General features: G+C 46.4%; 1 protein-coding gene across 1 annotated transcript; it reads left to right on the top strand.

Moving 5' to 3' along the window:
- Positions 1–447: 447 nt before the first annotated feature.
- Positions 448–2,412, top strand: LOC112411041 (eukaryotic translation initiation factor 4B-like). The gene is given in 5 exon segments (XM_024761905.1): positions 448–797; positions 920–990; positions 993–1,343; positions 1,346–1,363; positions 1,366–2,412. Coding segments are annotated over 5 exon segments (1,734 nt in total). The 3' UTR covers positions 2,310–2,412.
- Positions 2,413–3,476: the final 1,064 nt, after the last annotated feature.

The raw sequence follows: 3,476 nt of genomic DNA, 5'->3' as shown, positions 1-3,476 counted from the left end.
CAAATGGGGGGGGGTCAAGAGATGGGGTTCAGAAGAGACAAAGATCTGTCCTGATAGAAAGGTTGGGAAGACCTTGTTGAGAATGGGCCTTAGACTGGACTTTGGAAATAGGCAAGAGGTGGTGGAGCCACCTGCTTCAACTTGACCATGTGGGCTTTGGCAGTGAGCACCAAAGCTGACACCACCCTACTCAAAGGAGGACACCCTGCTCATGTAATATGCTCCCCTGTATACTCAATGTTGTATAGTCTCATGGTGACGGTAGGACGGCAGATGGGAGAAGGAAGCTCACCAAAGGCTGAAATGTAATGTTTCTCCAGCTAGGTGATAGAGCTTAGAACTAAGTTAATTTGGTTTAGAGAAAGAATGAAGTGATATTTGATGTATCTTAGGGTTCTGGAATAAAAATCATACAGTGGCCTTTGCGTTCTCTCTCCCTCTCCCAACATGGCGGCCTCAGCAAAAATGAAGAATAGGAAGGGGAAGACTATCTCCCTAACAGACCTCCTGGCTGAGGATGGAGGGACTGCTGGAGGGAGCACCTATGTCCCTAAACCAGTCAGCTGGGCTGATGAAACAGATGACCTAGAAGGAGATGTTTCAACCACTTGGCATAGTAATGATGATGATGTGCATGGGGCACCTCCAGTCGACCCTTCCATCCTGCCCACTGCTCCACGGGCTGCTCGGGAATCCAATATCCACTGGGGCTGTCTTTCCAAATCGCCACCCTACCCTGCTTTTCTAGGGAACCTGCCCTGTGATGTGATAGAAGACTCCATTAAGGGATTCTTCAGAATTCCTTCAGACGTTTAAATATGAGCGCAGTGCGTTTATAATGTGAACCCAGCAATCCTGAGAGGTTGAAAGGTTTTGGTAACGCTGAGTTTGAGGACCTGGATTCCTTGCTCAATGCCCCGAGCCTCAATGAAAAATCTCTAGGTAACAGGAGAATTCGAGTGGACGTTGCTGATCAAGCACAGGATAAAGACAGGATGATCGTTCTTTTGGCAGAGATAGAAATCGGGATTCTGACAGAACAGATACAGACTGGAGGGCCCGTCCTGCTACAGACAGCTTTGATGACTACCCACCTAGAAGAGGTGATGATAGCTTTGGAGACAAGTATGGAGATCGTTATGATTCAGACCGATATCGTGATGGGTATCGGGACAGTTACCGTGATGGCCCACGCCGGGACATGGATCGATACGGGGGCCGAGATCGCTGTGATGACCGAGGCAGCAGAGACCATGATAGAGGCTACTATTCCAGGATAGGCAGTGGCAGAAGAGCATTTGGTAGTGGGTACCGTAGGGATGACCACTACAGAGGAGGCGGGGACCCTGTGAAGACAGATATGATGACAAGATGACCGGTCATGGAGCTCCAAAGATGATTACTCTCGGGGTGATGATAGGCGTGATGATAGAGGTCCCTCGCAAAGACCCAAACTGAACCTAAAGCCTCAGAGTACTCCTAAAGAAGATGATTCCTCTGCTAGCACCTCCCAGTCCAGTCGAGCAGCCTCTATCTTTGGAGGAGCAAAGCCTGTTGACACAGCTGCTAGAGAACGAGAAGTGGAAGAGCGGCTACAGAAGGAACAGGAGAAACCGCGGCGTCAGCTGGATGAGCCGAAACTAGAACGACGGCCTCGGGAGAGACACCCAAGCTGGCGAAGTGAAGAAACTCAGGAACGGGAACGGCCGAGGGCAGGAGATGAGTCATCACAGACTGGGACCTCAGCCACATCTGGAAGAAGTAAGTCAGACCAGGATGCACGAAGGAGAGACAGTGAGAAGTCGCTAGAATACGAAACACCCAGTAAAGAGGAAGACTGTCAGTCTCCAGCTTCTAAGCCTCCCAAACCTGAACAGCCTCGAAAGGTAATACCAACCCCTCCACCAAAGGAGAATGCTTGTGTGAAACGAAGTTCTAAGCCTCCTGATCGATCTCAGAGCTCAGACACAGAGCAGCAGTCCCGTACAAGTGGTGGAGGGAAAGTAGCTTCAGCTCAACCATCTGAGGAAGGACCAGTAAGGAAAGCAGATGAAAATAATGTAGATGGGGTGAGTGCCCCAAAAGGCCAAAGTGGAAATTCCAGCCGTGGTCCAGGAGATGGAGGGAACAAAGACCACTGGAAGGAGGCAGACAGGAAAGATGGCAAAAAGCATCAAGACTCCAGGTCTGCACCTGAGCCAAAGAAAGCTGAAGAAAGTCCAGCCTCTAAATTCAGTTCTGCAAGCAAGTGTGCTGCTCTTGGCATCGATGGTGAAGGTGAAAATGAGGGAGAAGGTTACACCAAATAGACCTCTGCATTCTGTGCTTTCTCCTAGTCTCTCACCACCCTGGAACATTCGAGAGCAAATCAAATCTCTATCCAGACAAGACAAAATAAAACTCACCATCTCCTGGAAAAAAAAAATCATACTGTGCGTGGTTCCTATCCTCAGGGAGCTTACTGTCTGGAGGATGGGTGGATAAAAATGTGTTAATATTGTATTTGCCACAGTGCAATTAGTGCCATAGATAAGGCCTCTTACAGGGCATTCAGAAGAAGGAAAGACCACTTGGTAGAACCAAGAAAGGCTTAGAGTATGAAGTGATATTTGTAATAGCTCATTAAGTATAGAAGGGGTTTCATAGAGAGGAGGGAAGGGCACTCCAGGTAGGGAAAAGAGTTTGAACAAAGGCTTATGAAACATGTCCCTTGTTCTAGGGCTAGAGATGAATCTGGTGCTTCTAGGGAAGATGGACAGAAAAACCTTGCCTTCTCCTGGCTCAGGGGCTGATCATTCCCTACAGGGACAAGTCCCCATTGAGAATCACTATATTTTCATTGTATTCCCCCAGATCAGGGATATTTTATTGAGATATACTTCATGTAGTTTATATTAAAAATTGACACAAGTATTTATTGTTTGAAATACAGTGTAATATTGGACATGCTTTTTATAAAATACAAAGGACCTTTAAGGACCCTCCCTTTAGACTCTGACTCGCTGCCAATATTCCTCCTCATTTGAAAATCATCAGACTTTCCTCGCTTTAAGAAAGATGTATGGGGAGCTATGAGAGTTCGTATTGGGAAGTTTGGGTCAGACTTAGCAGTTAATACTGAGTGGACACAGAAGAAAGAGATAAGGTCAGAGGACCCTGGTCAGAGTAGGATGGACTTAATCAAGGAAGACATCTTTGGAAGGGTACCACGAACCAGACATTGATGAGCATAAAGAAATGAATGTGAAGGGATAGTACGGTAAGGGGAATAAATGTCCACTTAGTTCTATGTTGAAGAATAAGCAGATAATGAATGAATAAATGAATGAATAAATGCAGGTGCTGTGAAATTATTCAAGTGAAAGATCCTATGGATAGAATGAGCCACGAAGAGACGGTTTCTCCAAAGATGAGTCGCAAAAAATTGGAACTCTGTAGGTTGATAGCAGATAAAGAAAAAAAGTTATTATTGCTAC

The sequence above is a fragment of the Neophocaena asiaeorientalis genome, unplaced genomic scaffold (assembly GCF_003031525.2).
Source record: "Neophocaena asiaeorientalis asiaeorientalis breed wild unplaced genomic scaffold, Neophocaena_asiaeorientalis_V1.1 scaffold215, whole genome shotgun sequence".
Classification (NCBI taxonomy): Eukaryota; Metazoa; Chordata; class Mammalia; order Artiodactyla; family Phocoenidae; genus Neophocaena; species Neophocaena asiaeorientalis.
The sequence above is the reverse complement of the archived record's forward strand: the minus strand, read 5'-3'. Positions and strand labels throughout refer to the sequence as shown.